The sequence below is a fragment of the Trichechus manatus genome, unplaced genomic scaffold (genome assembly GCF_000243295.1).
Source record: "Trichechus manatus latirostris isolate Lorelei unplaced genomic scaffold, TriManLat1.0 scaffold00048, whole genome shotgun sequence".
NCBI classification, from domain to species: Eukaryota; Metazoa; Chordata; class Mammalia; order Sirenia; family Trichechidae; genus Trichechus; species Trichechus manatus.
The window spans coordinates 3,714,469-3,742,105 of record NW_004443984.1 but is presented as its reverse complement, the minus strand read 5'-3'; the positions used below and the strand labels follow the sequence as shown (position 1 = coordinate 3,742,105).

Here is a 27,637-nt window from a genome sequence, read left to right as displayed (position 1 = left end):
CTGATGGAAACATCCTAAAAAGTTCACTTTGATTAGGAAGTTGTTCACTTTGATTTGGTGGTATGTGCGTTATTATTATTATTTTGTAGACTACCATTCAATATAGTCAGTATTACATTTTGGGACTTAAAGGATAATTTTCAGTTACATGGAAAATCCACCTACTCCAATGTTGCCAGATAAACAAGTCATTACCAGAACAGAAGCTGAACGGAGGAAATGAATTCAGTTTGTGAATGTCTTTCTCTGGGGAAGTTCCAGGTCTCCTGCTCAGGGCTTTACATGTATCTGCATTAGTTGAGTCTATGGTAGAAGCTAGGTCTCGTGCTACTATTGCTAGAACTAGCCCCTCAGCACTTGCGGAGTCGGCTCCATGCACAAGGTATGGCATCTACTCAGGCTTGGCCTGGGGCTGCTTCTGCGAGTGCTGAGGGGCTCTGGTTCCCATTTGGGAGTTGGAAGGCCCCGTTATATATCTGTGTGTGCTCTCATAATAGGAAATCCATGGTGTGTTGTGGAGTAAAACAGCAAGCCAACAACTTCAAAATATGCAGTCTTTTTAAGCATACATGGGTCATTTACAAAACTGACCTCACACTGGGCCAACAAACAAGTTTCCACAAATCTTGGCGGGTGGAGACTACATGGGTCATCTTCTCAGACCACAAAGCAATTAAACTAGAAAACAGTAACTGTAAATAAATAGACAAATCTTACGTTTGGCAAGTAAGAAAGATACTTTTAATTAATCCATGGGTTATACGCCCTCTCACTTAACCCTCCTAACTATTCATAATGCAGATCTCACTTTAGAGATTATAAAGAGCATACAATTTCCTCAGATTTACCCAGTTAGGAGTTGGGGAGCCAGAACTCAGAGCGAGGCTATATAACTCTAGAGCCCAGGGCTTTAATGATACCCTCCTTCTGCTATATCGCACTAGAATCTACACATCCTTCCAAGGGTTACAGTCTCAATGGATCTGCTGTTTCGTCTCTTAGAAAGAACAGCTGTTGAGAGCTGGGAGACCTAGTCCCAACTTACTTTGGTAGCACTCACCTTGGGCTTACTGTAGAGACATATTCGCCCTTTGCTCTTGCTTCCTCTGAGGCCCCCCACTTGCACTGAGGTAAGAAGTTTAGAGTAGCGGAGAGGGGTGTTTCAGGTTGATGTTCCCAAATAGCTTTGAACTAGATCCCTAGGAAAACTTCCTTTCCTTTTAAATTTTTTTTTTCCACAGGAGCCCAAGTGGTAAGTGAACAAAGAAAGACAGACGGTAAAGCCATTTCCAGATGGCTCCCCATCTTGCTCTAGTGCAGATTAAATAAAAAGAATAGTCCAACATATCCTTAGGCAAACATGAGTATTAATATCATTCATATTATAAAATACCAAAAAAGGAACAGAATGGAAATGCACCCTATATCCTGACTTAAATTTGGGGCTGGAGCCTCAGAGCTAGAAAACAGACAACCAAAGGACCCTGATTCTGAGCAAGTTGGAGGCTCACAATATCTGAGGTAAGAAGCAAGAGCAAGTTGTTCTTAGACCCTGCCAGGGATGGCCTCCTGACTTCTAGCTGACAAAATTCCTTGCTCTTGTGGCAAGGGCCTGTGCAAACGGCTGCTTAACACTGTTATTCTATCTTCCCTATCTCAACCTACTTGTGTTAATTTCCTGTTAAAATATATTTTTAGCAAAACCCCAAAGACATCCAGAGCTTCTGAGGTACCCCTCTGTACCTCAGCTTCTCTTCCTGTGTTATCAGGACAGTGCTATCCACACCTCATGGCTCACAAGTATAACTTAGTACTAAGTGCCCAGTTTCATGTAATGGGAAAGCTCGAAAATAAACAGAATATTTGAAGATGGTTCATATTCTAGAAATTTGCCTAAAGTGTTCAGAACTCACCAAGTGGCCCTGGGTAAGAGAAGGCTGAGAGGTAAGAAGAGATAGTGCCAGGTTGGGCGAGAGGTCCTGAAGGAGAGGATTTCCGGTCCATCCTTTGGCTTCTTTTCAACTGCAGAAGTCACACTAGCCCAAGGTGAGGCAGTAGGTTCCCTGGCTAAGTCTGTACACTCTGGCCATGAAATAGTGTTCAATTTGAGTCCTGCCCCGCTGCTTGTTCCCCATACCATCAGGGCTCAGGCCCCAGAAAGTCAGTCTGCCAATCAGCAAGTGATTCAAGCCCTAGCATGAGTGGAAGACCAGCAAGTCCAAGATTAAAGCCCCCAGTTACCCAATCAGCACTCTCTCTGTGAAGGGTCATGTTAACCATTTCCTGGTGGAAGATTATGGGTGCTCCTGGGCAGCCCTCAAATGGAAACTCAGCTCAAGTGAACTTTTGAAAATGGCTACTTGTGTCTACAGGCTGGACAGATGGTGTGGGGCCCCAGGGGTGAGTGATGGTCCAATGCCTTCAATGAGGTTGTTCCACTGATCATAGTCCTCCTTCAAGTCTAAATGGGAAAAAAATAGGAAGGTTAGGCAAATCATTATAAGGTTAGATCAAAGAATAGCCACCATAGTTAGCGGGTCAACCTAGAGAGAAGGTGCACTGGGATACTAAAGGGCCTGATTATGGTGGTCACGATGGTGGCAGCAGTAATGGTAGCTACTATTTATTCAGTGCCTTTATAAACGTGCCTTACAAGTGACCTTGCTTAATCCACAACGATTCGATAATGATACTAATAATAAAGGGTAACACTCATTGAGAAATAATTCATGTTAGGGACTGTGCTAAATGCTCCACATGCACTGTTTCCTTTAATTTTCACAACATCCCTATGAACTAGGTACTATTATTAACTCAATTTTATAGTTGAGAAAACTGAGGCTCGGAGAGGCTACCTGACTTGCCCAAGGCCACTACAGTTGCTAAGTGGTAGACAGAGAATTCAAGCCAGGTCAGAAAGGGTCAGAAGACGGAAAGCCTACTTCCAGGCTAAGGGATGCTGTGAAGCAAGGAGAGGTCCCTCACACCCCAGGCCCAGTGGATGCAAAACCAGTACTACCTCAATGAAGGGCAGAAGCAACAGGGTGGAAACATCATGAAGCAGCTTAAGACCAAGCATGATTAAAGAGAGAGCCCTGGGACCATGAGCAGATGGGTCTAACTACACAGCAAGGACAGTCAGAAAGGGTCCAAGGCCTCAGGCTGAGGGAGTAGAGCACAAGCTGAGTGGGCAAATGGTGTCCTTCTCATTCATCTTTGGATGCCCAGTGGCCTGCCAAGGGTCTGGCATGGGACAGGCCCTCAACAAATAACTGCTACATATTCATTAACTTGATAAACACTGAGCACACCCATTATGTGCCATGTTCTATTCTAGGTGCCAAAATACATCTCTGAATAAAAGAGACAGAACCCCTACCCTCATAGAGCTCACAATCTAGCAGGCAGGATGAACAATAAACATAATAAATTATGTAGTAATGAAAAGGCAGTTGTTGTTGTTGTTGTTGTTAGGTGCCGTCGAGTCAGTTCCAACTCATAGCGACCCTTTAGGACAGAGAACTGCTCCATAGAGTTTCCAAGGAGTGGCTGGTGGATTTCAACTGCCAACCTCTTGGTTAGCAGCCGAGCTCTTAACCACTAAGCCACCAGGGCTCCAAAAAGGCAGTAAGTGCTATGAAAAAAAAAACAGCCAGATAAGGAAAGCAGCAGTGGTGGCTGAGGGGTGAAGGCAAGGGAAGGCGCAATATTTGTAAAAGGGTGATTAGGGTTGGCCTCACTAAGAAGGTGAGATTTGAGCAAAGACTTGACGGAGGTGGGAGTGAGCCACGAGACTATCTGGGAGGAGTGTTCCAGGCAGAGGGGACCCCAGTGAACAGGCCCTGAAGGAGCACGCCTGGAGTGTTAGGGCTCGTGCAGGGAGAGCAAAGCAGGCCAGAGGAAGGGCAGCAGGCGAGGAGGTCAGGGAGTGCTGGAGGGTGTATCACACAGGCTCGGCAGGACAAGGAACACTGACTTTGACTCTCTGAGAAACGGGAAGCCCTAGGAGGATTCTGAATGGAAGAGTGACAAGATCTGACTTACATTCTAAAAGAATCGCTCTGGCTGCTCTATTAAGAAAAGACTGTGTAGGGTGCCAAGGATGGCGGTTAGGGAGACCAGTTTGGAAACTACTGCAGTAGTTGAGGTGAAAGATGACAATGGCTTGGGCATGACGGTAGCTGTGTCGGTAATGGGAAGTGACTAGATTCCATACATTATTTTGAAGATAGAACAAACAGGATTTTCTAACGGACTGGATGGGAGGTGAGAGTGAAGAGACAAGGGGAGGACCTTGGCCTGAGTAACGAGAAGGATGAATTTACTACTAACTGAAAAGAGAAAGCCTGCAGGTAAAACAAGTTTTTGTTCGTAATGTCTATTAGACATTCAAGTAGAGATGTTGAGTAGCTAGTAGTGGGTTACATAAATCCAATGTTCATAGGCAAGATCAAAGTGGAGATATAAATTAGGGAGTTGTCAGCATAGAGATGGCATTTAAAGCCATGAGACAAGATGAGAATATAGACACAGAAGTTGTTCAAGGACTGAGCCCCGGAGGCAGCTAAGCTGACTAAGAGCAGACATTAAGATAGGAGAAAATGCAGTTTTTACTTGGAAGCCAAGTGACAACAGTGTTTCACAGAGAAAGGTGTCACCACCTGTGTCTAAAGCTGCTGGGAGCTCCAGTAGAATGAAGAGTGAGAACTGACTATTGGATTAATATCACAAAGGTCATTAGTTGTCCTAACACAAGCAGCTTTGATGGAGTACTGGGATGCAACAGTCAGACTGGAGTGGGTTTCAGAGAAAATGGGAAGACACGAATTAAAAAAAGTGAAGCTAGACATTCTTTTGAAGAGTTTTACTGCTATGGGGAACAGGCAAACAGTGTGGCAACTGGAGGGGAAAGTGGGGTCAAGAGAGATTTTTTTTTAAGATAAAGGGAAATTTCAGCATGTTTGTATGCTTTTGGAAATGGACCTGTAAAGAGGGAAAAATTGATGATATAAAAGAGGAAAAAATTGCTAGTGCAACCGTCTTGAGCAGACAAAAGAGGATGGGACCTAGTATGCAAGTGGAGACGCTGGACTTGGGAAACAAAGTAGGAAATGCTAGTAACCGGGGGAGAACAGAGCGTATGCAGGCAGGTGGGCAGCTGTGGTGTTGGAAGTTTGAGGAAGTACTGATTGCTTTCACTTTCTCAGTGAAGTAGGAGGCAAAGTTAATCAGCTGAGAGACAGGCTAGGGTAGGAGGTGTGGAAGGTTTGAGGAGAGAGGAGAAGGTGTGAAATAGTCTTCCAGGAGAGTGGGAGAGAGGATGAATGGGTGTAGACAGGAGCTGCATGTAGTTCATGTGAAGGAAGCACCAACCTTCATAAATAGAAGGTAACATTTCTTAACCAGTGTCAGCGGAACACATGCTCTGAGAGGTATTTTTCAGAAAGTGGAGAGAGGTTGGGCTGAGCAACCTACAACCTATTTTAGTTTCCCATGTGACAGTATATTGTGGCCACCAAAAAGCTTTTCTCTTTGTAAAGCTAATCAGCCCAAGCTGAGAGCCTCTGTCTTTTTTCGGACTCTGCCTCATCACTTATCACCTGGACTACTGCAGGAGCCTCCTACCTGGGCTCTCTGCCCCTCAACTTGCCCCATCTTGCACATCCTCCACAATGCAACCAGATGCAACCATGAATCTAATCATAACAGTTCGTTGCTTAGAACCCACCAAGGGCTCCTCACAGCCTTTGAATAAAATTCAAATTTACTCCAGCAAACACATGGGCTTCTAAATCTGGCTTCTGCTCAATTCTCTAGCTTTACTTTCCAACAATTCACTATCCTGGGCTCCATATATACCACACTTTCCCAAATGCATCAGGCTCACTCAAGCATTTGTGTCTTCTGTCTGAAAGATCCCTGCCCCTTCTCTACCTGGTGAACTCTACTCGTCCATTAAGATTAAAGGCAAGCTTCACTTTGTCTAGAAAACCTCCTTCCTTGGCTGTCCTTCTCCTCCCATCACAGTTAGGTGCCTGTCCTCCGTGTCTTCCTAAGACTAAGTGCATAACTAGGTCATGGAACTTGTCACAGTCATCATAGTCACTGACAGTATAATGTAGCAATTAAGCACATGGACTTTGGAATTACAGAGCCTGGGCTGCATACTGACTTTGCCACTAAACAACCAAATAACCTTGGACAAATTACTTAAATTAAGCTTCATTACCCTCATCTATAAAATGGAGTTAATGATCGAAGCACCACCGGACAGAGCTGTCTTTGGGATTACACGCGACAGTGCATGTGAAGTATGTAGCAGAGGAACTGGCATAAAGTAAATCCTAACAATCCTCCTACCGTCTGAGCCTCTCTTCCCTTCCGTCTCCTCTTCTGCTGGTCTCTAGCAATAAGCATCTTAGCTCACAGGCAGTGCTACTAAAGGGAGCCCAAGTATGCTATGGTGGGCTCCCCCTCATCTTTAATCTTTAGCTCTGACCTAATGCATAAGAGGAAACGGGGAAAGTGGGCTGATGACCATGGTCAGGCCCCACCAAAGTCTTGAGACATGAATCTATTTCTCTCCTGTTTGGTGATAAGAAGGATGCTCGAAGGTCTCTATTAACCCTGAAGTCTCTAAACCCAGGCTGAAATAATGACTCCCAATGAGCAAGGTAAAATAAACAGGCATAAATGTAAAAATGCAAATTTAGGTTAAAAAAGTCAACACAATTATATTTGGCCAGATATGTTTTAAAAACAAACTCAATCTAAACCAAATCTGTTATGCAGTTGTTGGAAATGTTAATGCACTCAGGCCATACGACTAGAAGTCAGGTGTCCAGAGCACAGAGGCAACAGTCCTGCTGTACCAGGCACTGGTCAGACCACATCTAGCACGTCACGTGCAGGTCAGGACACCACACTTTAAAAGACACATGACAAACAGTGCATCCAATGGAAGGGGATAATAAATGGCAACAGCACTGCATGGGAAAAAGGTGGCGGCACCATGATCATTTAGCTTAGTGAACAAAAATCTCAGGGAGGACAGCATAGCTGAAGAGCTGCCATGTGCAAGCAGTGTGAGGCTTCCATGGAGGGCCCTTGAGGGGATAACCAGGGCAAGTAAGAGGAGTTACAAAGTATCAGATCTTGGCCTTAGGTTAGAAATCAGTCATAGTTTAGCAATCCAGACAAGCCCTGACTCCCAGAAAACTGTCCTACACACAGCACCTGCTGAGGAAACAGCCTCATGTAGATAATGGCATCCCACTCCACTTTGATCAGAAAGGGACATCTCATCAAGAGAGCTCCAGGCATAGGGCAGACAGTGACCTGCAATGTATCTTGGCAGGTAAAGATGGGCTGGTATAACCAGACTGTCTCTCTTGGGTATCTGGTCTAAGAAAGCCAAGAGAATACGGTAGTGAGCAGTGGGAGTTGAAGAAGAAAGGTTGCCACAAGGTAGAGAAAACAAGCCCTGAGTGGTTCAAGCCAACTAAAATTATGAGGAAGCAGAAAACTATGAATGAGCAGACACTATTAGTGACAGATAAAATACAAAGCAGAAAGAAAGAAAATCACAGATTGGAGAAAAGAGAAACAGATGTCACGAGAGGAAGAGATAGAAAGGCTGAGCCCATGACAGCAACAGAGAGAGAGAGACGTCAGTCCTGCAAGCTACCTTGGTTCCTGCAATTTTTTACTTCCCACTTAGTCCAAGCACACTCTCATAAAAAAACTCCCCTTTTTTCTTGAGGTAAATTAGTGAATCGCTAGTCCTTGTAACCAAAAAACTTAACTAGAATATCAACTCCTAAAACTATAAAAGTCAAGCAGCCATCTAAGATACAACTATTGGTCTCTACTTGTCTGGAGCAAAAGAGAAAGAAAGAAACCCCAGACTCAGAGAAGGAACCAGTCTACAGGACTAATGGTCTACATGAACCATGGCCACCTCTATCCTGAGACCAGAAGAACTAGATGGTGCCCAGCTACCACTACTGAACATTCTGATCAGGACCACAATAGATAGGTCCTGACAGAAAGTGAGAAAAAAGTGGAACAGAACTTCAAATCTTTAAAAATATCCAGACTTAATGGACCCACTGAGATAGGAGGAATCCTGGAGACTACTACTCTGAGATATTCTTTAAGCCTTGAACTGAAAACTCTCCCCTCAAGTCATATTTTAGTTAAATAGTAGGTTAGCTCATAAAGTAATGAATATCCCTGAAACTACTGCCCTGAGATAAACTTAAATCTTAAACCAAAAATATCCCCTGAAGTCTTTTTAAAACCAAACAATAGTAACTAGTAAAAAATGTCTGCCTTGAGCATTATATTCTTTTAAGAACTATCCATATGGGATCAGTGACAACAGCAACTTGAAAGATTAGATGGGAATTTTAGGGGGCAGTGAGTTTATGTTAATGGGGGAGGAACAACTCAAAAAGGAGGGTAAGAATGGCTGCATAACTTGAAGGATGTAATTAATGTCACTGAACTGTACATGTAGAAACAGCTGAACTGGTTTATGTTTTGCTGTGCATATTCTCAACAACACAATAAAATTAAAAAAAAAAAAATAAAGTAATGAATATCACCCTTGAGTACTGAGCTCTTTAAAAAAAATCATCTATATAAGACCAAATGGTCAACAAATACTCTAAAGCATAGATGAGAAGGTTGGAGGGCTGTGAGACTAGGTCAATGGGAATAGAACATCTAGAACTGGAAATAATGAGAATGTTGATACAACATGAAGACTGTAACCAATATCACTGAACAATACATACAGAAATTGTTGAATGGGAACCTGTTTTGCTATGTATACTTTCACCGAAAATATAATAAAAATACTAAAAAACAAACAAAAATTAAAGTTTTCAGTGGTGAAGAGAGCTTACTTGAGTACCACTGCTCTCCCATGCTAAAAGCCATGCCGCCTGATCACGTGGCAGAGAAGATCTGAGGGGATACCTCTTCTGAGTGGACAGGTGGACCAAATGACCTCTAAGGCCTTACAGTTCAGTTGGTCTGAGTTATAACATCAGCCATAATCCTTCTATGCTTTTTTTAAAGCACTCCCATTTATCATCATAACTGCCCCCACAATGCAGACAGGGCAAGAGATGATGAGCTTGGATTTGGACAGATGTAGTGGAGAGAAGTGAATGTTCCATTGACAGCGATGGAACTGGGGCTTGAGGAGGTTAAATGACTAGCCCAAGGTCATGCAGCTAGTAAGAGGCAGAGTCAGGATCTCCAAACTTCCACGTAAGTATTTTTTCTATAATTCTGTGTAACTCTCCTTCACTCAGGTTCTCCTTTTGCCATAAGTCTCCCTGATCCCTGACATGTCAGCATAGATTACTGTGCTACAGGAAAATCTAAGGGACCCGACGGCCACCCTCATGACCCCAGTTCTCTCCTTACCAAGGTGCTTCTGCAGGAAGGCCAGCATGGCCTGCACCACGATCTGCTGACCTTCATAGGGGTCCAAGCTCCCACGGGTTTGAGAGGAGAAGAATTTACTAATCAAACTGCCAGTCATAAAGGCAAAGTCAGTTTGACTCCGATGAACAGAACCACTAGAACAGAAGAAAAACACGTAACTGGTAGGGGTTCAGGGGCTGGGGCGCACGCATATTTGTTAAGCACCTTCACTTAATTTTCACAACTATATAAGGGAAGTATTTTCCCCTTTGACGGAGAGAAATCTGAAGTTCAGAGAAGTGAAATGATCTACCCAAGGTCAAACAGCTAGTAAGGAATGGAGCTACGATTTGAACCCAGATGTGCCTGACCTTCGAAGCTGGCTTATCTGCCTGACAGTGCAGAGAAGAGGCTGAGTCAGCTGGACAGGGATAGGGACAAGGAGAGGAGGTCCGCAGCACCTGCCTTTCCTACATTGTTATAGCCTAAAAGACCATGGTTTCCACCTGGTGACTTCTGAACATTCACAAAACATGTTAACTTCTACTTCTTCAGAGCTGCATCATCAACAGGGAAAATCAATTACTTGCCTTTATTTAAATAATCAGAAAAGTGAGGGCAACTGCACATTAAAGGAGGTTTCTGGATTAAAACTTAAGTCCTTTGACATCAAACATATTGAATTTTCAGGTGAAATCCTGACTAAATTCATTTGGCTAAATTACTCCTAACTAGACTTACTAGTCAATGCAATGGGGAGGGGAAATCTAAAGTAAAACTATTTGTTTGATGTCATGCAGAAAAACTGACTTAAAAAAAAATGCATGATTTAAGACACACAAAAAAGTGTACAGAATAATACAATGGGTATTTGGTATCCAGCACCTAATTTAAGAAATAATACATTACCAATAGTTAAATCCCCCTCGCATACCCCTTCTCCACTGCTCTCACCTCCCTTCCCTCCAGAGGTCAAATTATCCTGAATCTGACTGACTTGGGAAACTTTTAAGTGGTCCTCTGAGTGCCATGAAATAAAAATGAAAGGTAGGTAAGGGGCTGGCCCCAAGGAAGACAGCCTGGGCCAAGATGGGCAAGGGAAGACGTTGCTAACTACTGAGCAGACCCCCAGCATTCAAGGCCGTTCAGTTTGGCATTTCAACTACCCGAGTGATTCCAAAGGACCATGGCATGCAGTCCCTTGTTTTGTTGACAACGGAACTGGGATTCCTATAGCATGTGTGCTTCAAGGCTCAAGTGCCGGCGAGAGCAGTTGGGAAGAGCACCTGAGGAGACTTAACTTTTGGCAATGTATCATTTCTGAAACTAGGCACTGGATGCTCAAGTCAGGGAGCCAGTCAATGAGATTTCAGCCCTGCACCTGAAGTTCAATGCCACTTCCCAGGTAAATTTCTTAAAATGACTTAGAACAAAATCTTTCTCTGTGAGAAATGGCTCCCAAAATAAAGCCAACTGACAGCAGTGGTGATGGAAGTGAAGAGAATGTGGTCTCTCTTACTGAGAATACAGATGTTTTATGGAAGAAAACATATGCTAGAGTGATACATGTGAATTAGATATTCATGAAAGCCTTTAAAAATCTATCTTGTGAATGTCAAAGGTCTACCACACCCATACTCTTCAAAAGAACAAATAAAATTCCCAGCTGAGGCTAAAGATCTCTGGAGCCCACACCCTTTCTTCTCCAACGCCTAATCCCACAATACCCTCTTCCCAGTAATCAGCAGGCAAATCCCGTCACAAAAGTCAAGTTAACTACTGAAGAAATCACTATAAGTGGAACTAAATACAGAAGGGGGACAGATATAAAATTGTGAAGGAATTAAGATTTTGAAATTCAGGAAGTATTCAGGTATTCTATTAATGGGTAGAAACTTCTGGATAATCCAGAAGAATTTAAGGGAGTCAGAGCTGAAGGGAAAAGAGAGAACACTGTGATCATGACCTTGGTAGTTAGGGTTTACTTACAGGACAGTTATGATCTTAGATTGTTCATGCTGGGTACATATCTTCTTCATCAAATTGATACTCTCCACTGTCTGGAATTTTTCAGCATTGATGAAGAATACCGGGCCTCGGGCCTTGGGGTAAAAGCCACGTTCCAGTGGAAACATCCAAGCATCCAGAGCCACAGCACACCTGGAGCAGAACCAAACATTTGAAAATGCTAGGCAGAAACCCAAGCAAGAACAGTGAGGGTGGTGGGGGAAGGGGGGAATTCTTCCCTTCAGCGGACCGAAGGCTCAGAAAGCCAGGAAGCGGGTGCCAGGAGCCACATCCTTCAGTCAGGCTCCGAGATAGGGATCACTTTTACCTGTTGCCAAAAAAACCAACCAAACCTGTTGCCGTCCAGTCAATTCTGACTCACAGTGACCTTATAGGACAGAGTAGAACTACCCCATAAGGTTTCCAAAGAGCAGCTGATGAATTCTAACTGCTGACCTTTTGGTTAGCAGATGTAGCTCTGAACCACTGCACCACCAGGGCTCCACCTGTTGCCAAGGATCCTTCTAAATTTTACTCTCTGACCACAAGGATCAGGTCTTCTCCATCTCCTGGATCTACTCTCAGGTGACTGACTCAAGTTACACAATGACACTTCGTTCATTTAATCATTCATTCATTCAACATTCATTGAGTACCTACTATATTGGTAGCCCTGTGCTGCGGATATGGAAATGAATAACGTAGTTCTTGCTCTCAAGGAACTCTCTGTCTAGCAGAGGAAACAGAACAGACAATGCACTAAGCGCCCTGATCATACAAGGTGCCATGGGAGCCCATAGCGTACACAGCAGGGAAGGTTAGGGAAAGTTTGTGCCACAACTCAAGAGACCTGGCCAGCCTGTCAAACAGCAACCTCTGTAACCAAGGGCAAGACTAAGACCCAAAGACTCGTCCGCCTCCTCCCAAAATGCTCCTCCAGTCTTCTCTATCTCAATAAGGAACATTATTATCATCCACCAAATGGTAGACATGAAAATGAAAAACGCTGATTCCTTTCTTCCTTTACCTCATACATCACTAAGTCCTGCAGACTCTAAAATATACCTTGATGCCACTCACTCTCCCCACCCCACTCCCTCCATCCTAATACAGATCTGTCATCTCTCACCTGGATTCTGAAATAGCCTCCCTCTAACTTGCCTCCCTGTTTCATTCCTGTCCTGCTACAATCCAGTCTTCATGTAGTAGCCAGAGAGATCTTTTAAAATGTATGTAAGATTTTTATAGAATGTATATAAGATTTATTTTTATTTTATATTTATTTTTCTCTGCTTAAAATCCTTCAATGGTTTCCTATCATACTTAGAATAAAATCTAACTGCTGATCTCTCTGGTCTCATGGTGAGTTCTTCCCCCGATGCACTGTGCTCCCCCAGCACTAACACAGCAAGCTTGTTTCCACCTTGGCCTTTGCTTTAGCTGTTCCCTCTGGCTGGAAGGACTTCCCCTGGGCCTTCGTATGGCTGGCTTCTTTGTCTTTTGGGTCTTGGCCTGTGTCACATTCTCAGCGAAGTCTCTGGACACTCTAGCACATCAGCCTGTTTTAGTCTTCTCATTGCACTTGGCTGCTGGGGATTTTATTTTTGGTCAACTTATTTACTAGTCTATCTCCTCCCACAATAACATAATTCCATGAAATCAAAGACCTTGTTTTCTTGTTCACCACTGAATCCCCAGCCCCCAAAACAGTGGGCTTAGTGCTTGTGTAAAAATACCTGATGAACGAATGAATACTGTGTGGAGCTAATAGCAGCATCACTAGAAAACTCACCGAAACTGGGTTTCCTTGGCCAAAGTCAGAATAGCTGTGGTCCCTCCAAATGAATGTCCCATCACAGCCACACGACTCATGTCAATGCTGCCCTGAGGAAAGCGAAGAACTTAGCCAAGTCAGAAATGCAGGGCTCCTTCTCTACCAATTCCTCAGGGGCAAGAGGAAGAACTAGCGAGGCAATGAGGCAGAAGACACAATACAGTGGGTGAGCCCACCAAAACCACACCATTGAGAACCTCTTGCCTACTGAAAAGCTGCCAGCCAGGCAATCCACAGACTGAACAGCCTTCTCTAGGCAGGGATCCTGAGAACCACGTTTTCCGTCTTCAGTTCTGTAACCTTATCATCTGTAGTGGGTTGAACAGTGTCCCCTCTCCTAAATTCATGTCCACCCAGGACCTCAGAATGTGAACTCATTTGGAAATAGGGTCTTTGTAAATATAATTAGTTAAGGGATCTCAAGAGGAAATCATTCTGGGTTCAGGGTAGACTCTAAATCCAATGACCGATATGAGAAATGAGGGGGAGATTTGGCCAGAAGCAGAGGAAAGAAGGCCACATGAGGACAGAGGCAGAAACGGAAGCTAAGCTGCCTTAAGCCAAGGAACACCATGAGCCACCAGAAGCTGAAGTGGCAAGGAAGGATTCTCCCCTAGTGTCTCTGGAGAAAGTATGACCCTGCTGACACCTTGCTTTGGCCTCCAGAACAGTGAGAGAATGAATTTCTGTTGTTATAAGCCACCAAGTTTGTGGTAATTTGTTAAAGCAGCCCTAGAAAACTAATACAGAAGGCAGAAGTCTGAGAATCGTGTTTTTCATCTGTATTTTTATAATCTTTACCACCTAACAATGCCTGGACTAAGGTAGACATTCAAATATCTATAAATAAATGGAGAGAGACGATGTAAAATCCACACCACCTCACCAATGTGAATGCGTACTAAGAATGAGAGATCTCCCCTCCTCTAGAATCCCTGCCTTATGAACTGGTCCATAACGGAGGCACGGAGGACACATGGGCTGAGTTGAGGATGGACGGGGAGAGCTCCTGCTGCCTAGTCCACCTTGCTCTGGAGCAAGGGCTGACTGTACAAAAACCAACTCAGGTTCTACTTCCTCTGGGTATCTGTCCTGATTTTTATCCAAAGCCTAGATGAGTGGGTTGCGGGGGGTGGTGGTGAGACCAAGTCTGCTGCCTCTAACATGCTCTGCAAGCATCTATTTCTGGTTGTCCCCAGAAGCCTTCAGGGCACGGTTATATAAAAAGCCACCGCAGCTGCCTCTAAGGGGCTCAGGAAATCTCTCTAGGCTTTGCTGCCCAGCCTCTGCTCTGACCCCTTGCTTTCCTCTGCTCGCCCCAATTTCTCTCCCAAAACTTTGTACCTAAATTCTCCCTCTTTGCTCGCATTTTCAGATCAACAACTTCGATGGATCAGTGTTTTTATCTTATTTTTTAAAATTTTCTTATAGTGATTTAGGTGAAAGTTTACAGTCAAGTTAATTTCTCATACAAAAATTTATACACATATTGTTTTGTGACATTAGTTGCAATCCCTACAATGTGACAGCATACTCTGCCTTTCCATCCCAGGTTCCCTGTGTTCATTAGACCAGTTCTTGTCCCTTCCTGCCTTCTCTCTGGACAGGAGCCACCCATTTGGTCTCGTGTATCTGACTGAACTAAGAAGCACATTCCTCAGGTGTATTATTTTTTGTTTTATAGTCCTGTCTAATCTTTGTCTGAAGAGTGGGCTTTGGGAATGATTTCAGTTCTTGGTTTACAGAGCATCCAGGGGCCATAGTTTCGGGGGTTCCTCCAGTCTCTGTCAGACCATTAAGTCTGGTCTTTTTACGTGAATTTGAGTTCTCTCGCTCTGTCCGAGACTCTGTTGTGTTCCCTGTCAGGGCGGTCATTGGTGGTAGCGGGATATTTTTTTAGCTTTTTAAAAGTAGACTGATTTATTCATATAATCATAAAATCAAAAGTATATAGAGAAGTCTCCCACCACCCCATTCCCTATCCACATAGTTGCCAACTCCCGACCACCAAATGAGTAACCACTCTGTTTCTTGCATGTCCGTACAGAGGTTCCTTATGCATATACAAGTAAACATGAATATGTATATACTTTACCCCTTTTTACAAAAGTGGTACTGTATCTTGTTTGCTGAACAATATTAGTACATATAGAACTTCCTTATCATTTTCTACAGCTACATTTGATTTCACCATGGTATAGACAGCTAGCTGATCACCAAACCTGTTCCTCTTCCTCCTGGACATGCAACTAGATTATATTTTCCTGTTTCCCTTGCAGTTATATCTGTCTTTGTGACTTAGTTTTAGCCAACAGAATATGAGCAAAATGATATCTCCACTTCCAGACCTGGTCCCTAAAAAACTCCCTTGTACAAACCTTCATGCTCATTCCCATTCTGCTGGCTTAATATACACAATGAAGTTGGGTTTCACAGGTTGAGGAGGGTACAGCCATAAGACGAAAGGAGCTTGGGTCCCTAATTTGTTATTTTGGACTTTATGTGGGAGAGAAATAAATTTCTACTGCATTAAGCCACTGAGATTTGGGGTTTATGTGCTATAGCAATAAGCATTACAGCAATTAATAAATCCATTGTATCATAATCTGTTAAACCAATTCCCTTACTCGTACAGGCATTTAGGTTATGCAGTGCAGTGAATTACTTAATATGGCCCTTCCAGCCAGTCTTTCTAACTCCCACCAAATGACGGAGTGAGACTACACAAATGAGGTATTTATGGCCCACCAAGGGGATTGGATAGTTTGCTAATAACGTAAATAAGATGTGTGGCACCCTTGTGAGAGTGAGATCATGCAAATAAGGTGTATGGAACCCTAACAAGGGGATTGGTCAGTTTTGCCATTCTGCTAAGCTTAAAATGAGCCATCCGAGAGGTGGAGAGGAGAGGCTCTCAACACAACTAAGAAAGAAGAGCCAGGAGTGGAGCACATCCTTGGACCCGGGATCCCTGCGCTGAGAACCTCCTAGATCCAGGGGACAGAGAGAGAGCTGTAACACTAGAGACAGTGAGAAGCTGCAGCAGAGAAACAGTGACAACAAAACCAGAAGACTGGCAAGAGACAGTGTGGTGGGCTTTCCAGCCCATGAAGCGAGAAAGCTGAGTGCCTTCAGGCGGAAGCCTTGCTGATGGAGTAGGGTACCTCCAGGCACTTGATGGAGCTAGGTTTGCTGACCCATGGAGCTAGAGCTGAGTGTCTTCTGGCCAAGGCTAAGTGGCAGAGTGGGGTGTCTCTGGGTGCTTGTTGGCAGAGCTAAAAGAGCTTTATAACACTTGCCCGAGCAGGGCAGAGGCCAAGGGGCCAGAGAGAGATGTGCCTGCAGGCAAGGCTGAGAAGAGGCTGTCTTGATGGAAGAACTGTGTCCTGAGCATTCCTGAGCCTGAACTGTAACCTGTTACTTCATTAATAAACCTAATATCTATGAGTATGGTCTGTGAGTTCTGTGTGGCCATTGCAATGAATTATCAAACCCAGCAAAGAAGTAGAGAGTGCCATGGGAGGGGCAGCTGGTGTCAGAATTGGTAAAAAGATTGGAGGGTAGAGGCATGTCTGACCTCCACCTCATAAGAATCAGCCTTGGGCTGTTGATCTTGATTCTCCTTACCCCTTGTGAAGTTAGAGGCGGTCAGATGCCTCTGCCATGACATTTAACAGGTTACTACCAATCTTTTGCTATCACAAACAATACTGGAATGAATAATCTTATACATATATCATATTGCACGTGTGCAGATATCTGTACGATAAATTCCCAGGACTGGAAACTGCTGGGTCAAAGACTACGTGCATTTGTACTGTTGATAGCTATTGCCAAATTGCTTTCAATAGGGGAATTTGTACTCTCACCTGCAATGTAGGAAGAGAGTACCAACTTCCCCACAGCTTTGTCAACATAGTGAGTTATCAATTTTTGGATCTCACCCAATCTCATAGGTGAAATTTCGCTTTTTAATTCTGTATGTCCCCACAAGGCTGCCTTGCAACTAATTCAACCAGCCTGCCATTCCCCAGTGTCTGCCTCAGGCTCACAGGCACGCACGCCTGGATTTGAGTATCGTAGGTCCAGTTTGTCTGGCAGGGATTGAAGACACACACCTAACAGTTAGTAAAGTACCCTAGATTTCAGGTTCTAGGGTACTTTAGCCCTATCTACTAGCCATCCAAGCAGATGTTTCTCCCTGGAGGATTTGCCAGAGCCTTAAAAAGATATTTTCTAAAGGGGCACACAGCATATGCTTTGGGATCAAAAAGTCCCGGTTTAAAGTTTGACTCTACCACTTACTTAGCTGAGTAACCTTAAGTACTCACTTAGCCTCTTTGGTCCTTGGTTTCTTTCTTCAAAAAACAGTAATAAATAATACCTTATAAGTTCGTGTAAGGAGCTCTTATCATAGTAAGCACTCATAAAACAGTTATTTTTTTAAAATATCATCCTCATTCATAGAACAGTCCGTGGATCTAGCTACACTGGCCTAAAGCCAGTCTGCCTTTGGTCTTCCCAGTTATGTGAGCCAAGAACTCTCTGTTGGTTTAAGCTAGTGGTTATAACCAAGGAAGTCCTGATGAATACATTCATTCCAGCTCAAATCAAGTTCTGTCATACCTTGAAGGTCATCAGATCCAACCCACCAGGCAAGATGTTAAGGACAGTCCGTCCAGCAGTGACGTCTTGCAGGATCCTCAACACCCGTACACACTCATTCACCCTCTGATGTGCCTGCAACAGAGACAGGCCCGATAGGAGCTGGAATACTGCACAACCACCCGGAGAGAATCTTACACAACTACAGGGCCAAGGAAGTTTGCCCGTCTACATCTTAGCAGGCACTGTGGGCCCCATTGTCCTGAGAAAGACTCAGCTCCTTCCCAGCCCCCATGTTGTTGTTGTTGTTAGTTGCCATCGAGTCGATTCCGACTCATAATGACCTCATGTGTGCAGAGCAGACTGCTCCATACGGCTTTCAAGGTGCGACCTTTCAGAAGCAGATCACCAGGCCTGTCTTCCGAGGCACCGCTGGGTGGATTCAAACCATCAATCTTTCGGCTCGCGGTTGAGCACTTAACCCTTCACGCCACCCACAGCCCCCATAAGCACCATCTGACAGTATAACAGAGTCAGCCAGACGTTTTTCAGACTCTACCTTCCTACCCATAAGGTTGTCAGGGGGATTAAATGAAATAATATACAAGAAAGTGTTTTGGAAACAAAAAGAAATAAGAGTATTATTATTACTATAAATCCCATCTGTCTGTGGAGGTTTGTGTGTTGCTAGGATGCAACAGATTTCAGAAGAGCTAAGACTAAGATGGACTAGGAAGAAAGGCCTAGCGATTTACTTCCAAAAATCAACCAATGAAAATTCTACGGATCACAATGGTCTGAACTACAACCCATCACGGGGATGGTGCAGGACTGGACAGCACTTCGTTCCATTGTGCACAGGGTCACCATGAGTCAGGGGCCAAGAGGCCATCAGCTAAAAACAACAACAAAAAAACTGGATTTATAGGACACGTTTATTTTTTTTGTCTGCTTAGCACCTCTCCCCCTTCTCCTGTATTTCTGGTGAGGACTCCCAATTTTGGTACAAATAGTCTCCAACTTAGGACTTGTATTTGAGTTACGGATGAACTGCATTTACGACTATCCTTTTTTTCTTTTTTGGTGTGTATAACTGGAAAAGCAGGAAGTGCCAGTGTTGAAGCTATGTTTATATGTAATGTTTCCAACCCCTAAAGACAAATAAAAGATTGGATTTATAAAGATACTGATAATAAAAGGTACTAATAATGAAAACTGAAAAAAAAGAGGTATTCGACTTACAGCAGAACCAACTTACAATGGAGTTGTGAGAACAGAACCCCATCATCGTAAGTCGGGAACTACCTGTACTTTTCTCCAGCCCTGGAGATGCTCCCAAGATTTTTCAAACTGCAGCTTGGGATGGGGCAGGGACTGGAAAAGCACCCCCAAAATAAACTCTATTCTCTCAGATGGTAAGGCTGAACATATGTAAGCTCAGAGCTGTCCAGAGCTGTAGTTCTAACATCATAAAGTAAGCCAGTTAGCAAATGAGGCCAACCAGCAGAAGAGACAGAGCTGAGAAATGAAGAGAAAGCCCTGATGGCATTCGAGTCTGGGGTCAAGGGTTTTGCCTTTCCTACAGACTGCTTATATGAGCCAATCAATTCCCTTTTTTGCTTAAGCAAACTTAAGTTGGGTTTCTATCACTTGCAAATTGAAAAGGCCTGATTAATACCCCATTTCTCCTCACTGATGTGGCAAGTTCAGATTCACAATGATTGAGATTTCAAGAGAGAGGCTGAGTTCAAAGTCTCACTTAGTAAATGTAGTATAGGAAGGACAGGTTTATTAATGTCCTCTACCCAACTGGCGCAAGCCTACCTGGGGATTCCGAACATGGAATTCCGTCTCCCCTTCCCCAAGTTGACGGTATGGGATCCATTCTTCCTCCAGCGACTCATTGATGGTCTGGTTCTTCTCTGGAGCCTTCTTGCAGAAATAGGTGGTCGCAGCTGACTGGTCCCTGAAATACACATGCCATCAGAGAGAAACCAGAAGACACTCTTGAGCTTTCTTTTCTACTTTAATAACTTCTCTCTTTGAGTCAAGACACTTTGGATCATCCTTTGGCTAGCAGAGAAGGAGATCTAGGGGCATGTATAGTATAGTAGAAAAAACATAGACTTTAGAGACAGATCTAGGCTTGAACCCCAAGTGAGCTGTATCACTTTGGGCATTTAACATCTTTGAACCTTGACTTCTTTACCTTTAAAATGGGGATAATATCTGCCTTGCGTGGTTGTGAGGTTCAGAAATAATTATCAATAGGTGACTAGCCTGTATCCTAGCCCACTGCAGGGACCCAATCCATGATAGGTCATTATGACTGTCATCACTCACCTGTGCTCTGCCACAGCAACCACAAAGCCACGGGAGGCCAGCTCCATGCAGAAGGCTGAATACAATGTCCTAGAGATTTGGGAAGGAACAGAGAAAAGTGCTCAAAACAATGGCCCAGCCTTATCTTCCATTCCAACCATGCTCTGCTCTAGTGGCCACCTCAAAAGATTGAATGGAGGGAGTTTTATGTGGGGCAGCTCTTGTCGAGATGCTCTCTCCAGCCAGCACACCCTTCACTTACCAAGGCTCCAGGTCTCCTCCCCCAGGAAGCACTCGTAGATCAATCCATTGTGCTTTCTAACTCTATGGAAACACTGACTCATCTTTTCTTCTGAAATGCAGTTTGACTACTTCAACAATTGCATTTTTATTGACTATATAGCTGTGTATCTCCCAAATAAGTTGGTAAACTTTTTGAGGACAGAGACCCCGGCTAATTCTTTAATATGTGATTTACCATGCAGACTTTTTGTCTTTCAAGTTTGCAGAGAAAAAAAAAAAAAAAAAAAGGATCCTCCTTAATAACAGGATCCAATTTCAGCTGAAGACACTGTCATTACATCAAAATACTACATTCCCCAGCCTCCCTTGCAGCTATTCTACGTGATTAAGTTCTAGCCCATCATGGTCCAATAGAAATATGTCATCTCCATATATAATTCCGAATTTTCTGGTAGACACATTTAAAAAAGTAAAAAGAGGGGAGGAACAACTCAGAAAAGGAGGGTGACAAGAGACAGAACAGGCCACATAAACCAGAGACTGCATCAGCCTGAGACCAGAAGAACTAAATGGTGCCCAGCTACCACCAATGACCGCCCTGACAGGGAACACAACAGAGTCCCTGATGGAGCAGAAGAAAAGTGGAGTGCAGAACTCAAATTCTAGTAAAAAGACCAGACTTAATGGTCTGACTGAGACTGGAGGAACCCCAGAAAGCAAAGCCCCCGGACTCTCTGTCAACCCAGAACTAAAACAATTCCCAAGGCCAACTCTTCAGACAAAGATTAGACTGGACTATGAGACATAAAATGATACTGGTGAAGAGTGTGCTTCTTAGCTCAAGTAGATACATGAGACTAATGGGCAGCTCCTGTCCAGAGGTGAGATGAGAAGGCAGAGAGGGTCAGGAGCTGCTTGAATGGACATGGGAAATCAGTGGTGGAAAGGAGGAGTGTGCTGTCACAGTATAGGGAGAGCAATTAGGGTCACATAACAATGCATGTGTAAATTTTTGTATGAGAGACTAACTTGAATTGTAAACTTTCACTTAAAGTACAACAATAAAATAAATAAATAAATAAAAAAGGACAGTGAGAATGACTGCACAACTCAAAGAATATAATCAATGTCACTGAATTGGACATGTAGAAACTGTTGAACTGGGATATAATTTGCTGTGTATATTCTCAACAACAATAAAATAAATAAATTAAAAAAACTGAAAATAAACAGGTGAAATTAATTTTAATATTTTATTTAACCTAAATATCTAAAATATTATCTTTTCCATATATAATCAAAATTTTAAAATTAGTGAAACATTTTACTTTTTTTCCTTATGAAGTCTTTGAAATCCAGTGTATATTTTATATTTACAGCACATCTCAGTTTGGACCAGCCACATTTCAAGTGATCAATAGCTACATATAGCTGGAGGCTACTGTACTGGACAGAGCAGCTCTAGCAAATGAGATGTAAGCAGTTGTGTTGTACAGAATTTCCAGGAAGTCTCCTTAAAAAGAGACTGCTCCCTTCCTATTGCCTGGAATGTAGACGTAATGGCTAGAGCTAAAGCAGCCACCCGGGTCATGAGATAGTCTTAGAAACAGAAGCCAGACATGGCAGAGCAAGATTATAGAAGAGGTCTGGCTCTCTAATGACTTCACGGTGCTACCCTATCAACCTGTGAGTGCCTGAGAGAGAAATAAACTTTTTATCTTTTTTAAGTCACTATTATTTGGAGTTTTTCTGTTAAATACAACTTGTCCTCATCCTAGTTCATTCAAGATGGTCAGTTTAAGTGTCTTTTTTACCTTCTCCTATCAGGGGAGGCAGTGAAAAGAAATACTGCGTTTAAGAGCCACAGAGATTTCTGGTTCCTTTCCAATTTAAACTGTATAACCTCAGGCAAGTCTGTCTTTCTGAGCCTATTTGCTAATCTGTAAAATATGCATCCCTGATTGCCTACCTCACAGGACTGTGGGAGAACCAAATGAGAGACTGGCTATAAAGGCCTGTTGTATTTAAATGCATATACTCCTCCCTGGGATGGAAAGTTATAGGTCCGTGACCTATGGGAAGGGTTCCAGAGCCCAAATTAACCACTGATACAATGAGAAGTGGAACCCTGGTGGCGCAGTGGTTAAGAGCTCAGCTGCTAACCAAAAGGTTGACAGTTCAAATCCTCCAGCCGCTCCTTGGAAACCCTATGGGGCAGTTCTACTCTGTCCTATAGGGTCACCGTGAGTTGGAATCAACTTGATGGCAAAAGGTTTGTTTTTGGTTTTTTGTTTTTTATATGATGAGAAGAAACAACATTCCTTTCCGTCCCTATCCTTTTTCTCCAACTTCACTCTGGTTAATGAAGAGTATTTATAACTGGCTCACTTAAGCCTACAGAAGCGTGAAGTCTCAACACAGAATCTTAGGTCTAAAAGATCACTCTTCAAAGCCATGTTCTCACCTGCTCTCTATATAAAATACCTGTGGGGCTTAGGAGGGGATGCTTCTTAGTTTCTTTTCCCCATCAGAGTATGATCTTCCTGAGAGCGGAACTCGAATACCCAACCTGGCACAAGCTCTGGCACATAACAGGCATTTAATTTATTGAATAAAAAAGGGGTACTGAAAACTATCTACTTGCCTTTCTAGCCTCATCTCTACATCTACTCTCCACTTCCTGTTGTGTGCTATAATTATGTGAGTCCCTAATCTGGCTTCCCTAGTGGATATAAGTTCCTCGAGGGCAAGGACCATGATTTATTTATCTCTGTATGTCCCACCTTCTCCTCATGCCAAGAGGCTGGCACAGAGCAGGTGTTCAACAGTTGTTTGCTAAATAAATGAATGAGAACCCAGCAAAACATAAGCCCTTGTATTCACTCTTTCATCAATTCAGTAAATATCTGCTGAGAAACTATTACTTGCCAGGCACTATCCTAGGTACTGGGAGAGATATAAGACAGACAAGGGCTCTGCCTACATGAAGCTTAAAATCTAGTAGGAAAGACAGGTGTTGGAGGATTGCACAAATAATTAAATCATTACAGTTACGGAAATGAATGGCAATTATGTATTATGAGAGCAGATTACTGAAAAACTTATATAGGGACTCAGGATGGGTGTCCCTGAGGAAGTGACATACAAAAAGACCTTGAAGGTAATTAGAAATTAGCCAGGCAAAAGAGGGAGAGGGGGAAGAGGAAGAGAGGAGCAGAACAACAAATATTCCAGGCAAAGGGAACAGCCACAAAACACAGCACAGATAAAAACACTGAAGCAGGAAATAACATAGTGCCTTTAAGTAAGTGAAAGAAGGTCAGTTTGTCTAGAGAGCTGGAGGCAGGCAAGTAGCAAGAAACAAGGCTGGAAACATTTGTCTTGGACCTGCTTCCAGGTAAGACCACGTAAAAGAGCTGGATTAAGTTCAAAGAGCTATCAAAAAGTTTTAAGTAGGGGAGTGACACACATTCATTCATTCATCAAATATTTATTAAGCATCTACTACACACACGCAAGGTACTGTTCTAGGTGTGGGAATGCTGACAAGATTTGGTTTTGAAATAGAGCTCTCTGGCTACAGTGTAGATAATGGTTTGGGGGGTATGGAGGCAAGAATAGATGCCTTTGAGATGTGGAACACTCTGGCATATAGCTAGACTTTATATATGTTGATGGATGAACATATACAGAGAACATTCACAAGCTTAAACTGGAACACATGTATTACAGATATTAAGTAATATAACACACCAAGGTGCAGAAATAAGAATTCACAGAAAGAATTCTAAATGAATACTGAATTATAAAACTCAGGCCAAAGTTTCTTGAAGTCTGGTAAAATGTATCTTACAGTTCACCATTACCATGTTTCTCCATGGAGAGAAATGGAGAGAACGGACAAGGATATAAACCTACTAGGTGCCAATCTAATTGAATCCTCATAAATAACCCTGTGAGAGTGGCTTCCACATTTGACATGATGAAATCTAGGCTCAGAGAATTATAAAACTCTCCAAAGCTCACACAGATTACAATTGGTACGGCAGACATTTGTAGGTTAGACCATGAGAGCAGGGAACAAGCCTATCTTATTACTGCTACACCAGTGCCATGTACACAGTAGTCACTCAACAAATATTGTATAAATGACTGTCTATAAAGCTCAAGCTCCTTCTAGTACTTCTGGGCTGTTATATAGGAAGAAAGCGAAAAGGGCATATTTACATAAATGCTGGAACATGAGAAGTCAAGGATATGAAGCTGGGAGAAGAGATGAAAGGGGCATAGGAAAGGCCTTCTACAGAAGGTGAATTCAATGCTACGGAATGAAGTGGACAGTAGATAAGACAGCTAGCAGATGGAAATGCCTATTTCTCTGCCCTTTGAGAGTAAGTTCAGAATCAGCAGTCGTCCCTAAGCAAGGACTATGACAAAGTCTAGGGGAGAGAAGCTCTTACCTGAAGGCTCCCAGGCCGTGGGAGAAGATGATCAAGGGGTATCCAGAGTCCTTTGATTTAAAGGGGCCATTCCAGCTGACAGGCAGGCGACAAGATCCTAGCAGAGACATGGGGTATAGAACCTCTGGCTGCCCCAAAGCTGTAATCTCAAGGGCAGCCAGGCACAGGCACAGGGGAGGGCATGTGTTCCTTCCCTCTAGAGAACTGCTGTTCCCCCCTGGGCATCCCGGGGCAGTTATCATATTCTTTCCCCTTTTCTTCTCTAGGGGGTGGGAGTACAACAGAAAATGGAAAGATACATCCAAAGGGGCGATACTGAACAACTCTGGGGTAAATCCCTGACATGCCAAGGCAGCTGGTAGAGCTCCTAGGGGTGGGGCCTTTGGGGGAGTTGGATCATTCACTGTGACCCTACCCAGAAGAGGAGAACTGCAGGAGACTGTATGCTCGATAGCTAAGAATGTTTCTTTGATCTACACAACAGCTGGTACCGAGTGGGAATTAATGCACACTGAATAAATGAGTAACAGCCACCATTTGCAGAAAACGTTCTAAGTCCCAACCATTGCACTAGAGTGCTTTACGTACATCCACACAACAACCCTGGAAAGTAGGCATTTAATGGATGAGAAAAGCCACAGTTCAGACAGGTTAAGTAACTTGCCCAAGGCCCACAACTAGTGAACTATTAAGTCTGGATTTGAACCCAGGACAGTCTAACTGCAAAACCCAAGCTCTTATGTATATAATTCTCTCCCAACCCTCCACACTACACTGAGCAAATGAATGTCCCACTACCAAAGGCCTGGACAATACCCTCTCCTGAACAATGCAAGCTATAAGGTGCTGTGTCTTCCTGGTGATCTCCTAGGAACATAACCAAGCACCTGGAAAAGAATCCAGGGGTCAAGCCAGCCCTTACCCACAGCCAGGTTGAACAGCAAACCTCCCCAGTGCTTATTAAACTGCAGGTAACTGGCCAGGCCAGAGCAGTACTCGTAGCGGGGAATCCACAGGGGCTGCTCCATGGTCTCCTCTGCCTCTTGGCAGGGGTAGAAGAGTCGAAAGAAGCTCCCCTGCAGGACAAAAGAGAGCAGCTGCTGAGAGCAAGAAGCCCAGGCACTGCTAGGTTTCCCAACAGACACATTCAGCAGGTGTCTGGGGCACTAGCAAAGCAGGGCACCTAAACGGGGGAAACTTAAGGTTCAATTAATACATATGAACTCTGTTTTCAGAAAACCCAGAAGGAAGCAATTTTATGTTTAATATACATGTAAGTCTTATGTTATTTCAAATATCCAACTGTATTTTGAATTGTATCTGGGGGATTCCAAACTATTTGCTTTGGGCCCTCCCAAGGTTTAAAGCTGGCCCTGAGCTCAGGCCTGGAGGAACCTCGGGAGCCAGAGATTAGACCTTGCATTGCATGGGGTAGGATCAGTGGGTGACCCAGGCCACTCCTCCAGGCTGACCCTAGGGAAGCAGCACCACACTCATTTTACATGACAGTAGGTGAGGGGTTACCAGGAAGTGTGTGCTTCTCACAAGGGCCAGCACGGGCCAGCAGAGGAAGACCTGGGAAATGATGAGGGAGAACCCAGAAGCCAAAAAAGGAAAGGAAAAAAGATGGAGGCAGGCGAGGAGAAAAAGGAGGCTGTCTTCCTACTCAGCTCTGGGAGTCAAAGGCCAAGGGCACATGACCCATTGCTCTTCCTCTCATACATTCGGACTAGGGTGAGATCAAAAACCTCTCCGGGATCTGCCCTCAAGAGGATCTGAGAGCTGCTTTGACACTGGAGCCCCCTTTCCTCCTAGCTGGAAAAACAATCCGCTATCTCTGTGTACTGGGATGTTTATAGTTAGAAAGAGGAAGAAAAAGGTCAGGGAAGACAGACCTGGGGTCAGAGAGACATAATCACTTGGGCTTCATAAGCAAATCCAGACCAGCTCTGACTCAGTTATCTAAGACTGCACAATCAGACTTGCTAGCAATGAATCATGGTGCAGGTGGACGCAGCGGGAGATATGCAGGGACAGAGCGGGAGACACTTACCTGGAGACTCTGACCCTCCATCACATCCCCGCAGCCTACGAGGTGAGGTCCTGTTACAGGTGGAAAGCCCACAGACTGGTTGACTCCCATTTCATTACCAGCTGAATCAAATGACGACTTGGGCAGTAATCAACTTGATAGCTGGAGGGTGGAACATAAAACAGCCTCTTGCTGATTTCCACTTAGCTTCCTGTTGCTTACGTAAGAGCCACCCCTCTCTGTCGCCTCATCCTCCTTGCCAGTCACTCTTTAATAAAATCACCTTGTACCAAAAAAAGACCAGATCTACTGGCCTGACGGAGACTGGAGAAACCCGGAGATTATGGCCCCTGGACACCCTTTTAGCTCAGTGGTGAAGTCACTTCCTAGGTTCACCGTTCAGCCAGGGATTGGACAGCCCCATAAAACAAAATGGGACTAATGAGGCACAGCAGTCCAGGGAGAAGGACTAGAAGGCAGAAGGGGACAGGAAAGCTGGTGATAGGGAACCTCAGGTTAAGGTCAGTGTTGACATGTAGTGGCGTTCTTAACCACTGTCACAGGGTAATATGTGTACCAAATGTTTAATGGGAAACTATTTTGTTCTGTAAACCTTCATCTAAAGTGAGAATAGCAGCACAACTGGAAGAACGTAATCAACGTCACTGAATTGTACATGTAGAAATTTTTCAA

At 43.8% G+C, this 27,637-nt stretch overlaps 1 protein-coding gene across 1 annotated transcript; it reads right to left on the bottom strand.

Annotated features, from left to right (window-relative positions):
• PAFAH2 (platelet activating factor acetylhydrolase 2) lies at window positions 1–27,182 on the bottom strand. The gene is made up of 10 exons (XM_004377092.2): window positions 26,966–27,182; window positions 25,835–25,988; window positions 24,913–25,009; window positions 20,231–20,299; window positions 19,712–19,853; window positions 17,909–18,022; window positions 13,241–13,332; window positions 11,431–11,601; window positions 9,442–9,596; window positions 1–2,461 (listed from the first exon to the last, which is right to left on the bottom strand). The coding sequence occupies exons 1-10, from the start codon at window positions 27,053–27,055 to the stop codon at window positions 2,367–2,369; spliced, it is 1,179 nt and encodes a 392-aa protein (XP_004377149.1). The 5' UTR covers window positions 27,056–27,182; the 3' UTR covers window positions 1–2,366.
• Between the last annotated feature and the right edge of the window lie 455 nt (window positions 27,183–27,637).